This window comes from Penaeus monodon, chromosome 33 (assembly GCF_015228065.2).
Source record: "Penaeus monodon isolate SGIC_2016 chromosome 33, NSTDA_Pmon_1, whole genome shotgun sequence".
NCBI lineage: Eukaryota > Metazoa > Arthropoda > Malacostraca > Decapoda > Penaeidae > Penaeus > Penaeus monodon.
The window spans coordinates 32653123-32653357 of NC_051418.1; the positions used below are offsets into that span (position 1 = coordinate 32653123).

Consider the following 235-nt stretch of genomic DNA (forward strand, 5'->3'; position numbering starts at 1 on the left):
CAAGAAATTTTAAGCCTCATGTCTAATAGACTCTTTGGCATGCAGGGAGGCTTCAACTTGGGCATCATGCACATTGGTGCCCCCGCCTGTGGCATGAACGCAGCTGTGAGGTCCTTCGTGCGTAACAGCATCTACCGCGGAGACACCGTTTATGGTATTCATGATGGTATTGACGGCCTCGTCGAGGGTAATGTGAGTATCATGTCTCTTGTGGATGGTAATGAATAGGCATTCG

General features: G+C 49.4%; 1 protein-coding gene across 10 annotated transcripts in view; it reads left to right on the top strand.

The window, feature by feature from the left end:
* Positions 1–235, top strand: part of LOC119594394 (ATP-dependent 6-phosphofructokinase-like) — a 21652-nt gene that overhangs the window by 19007 nt on the left and 2410 nt on the right. For all 10 annotated transcript variants that reach the window (XM_037943460.1, XM_037943465.1, XM_037943462.1 and 7 more), the window contains one exon: positions 46–192. In XM_037943460.1, coding sequence (XP_037799388.1) covers positions 46–192 — 147 coding nt within the window. The remainder of the gene's footprint in view (positions 1–45; positions 193–235) is intronic.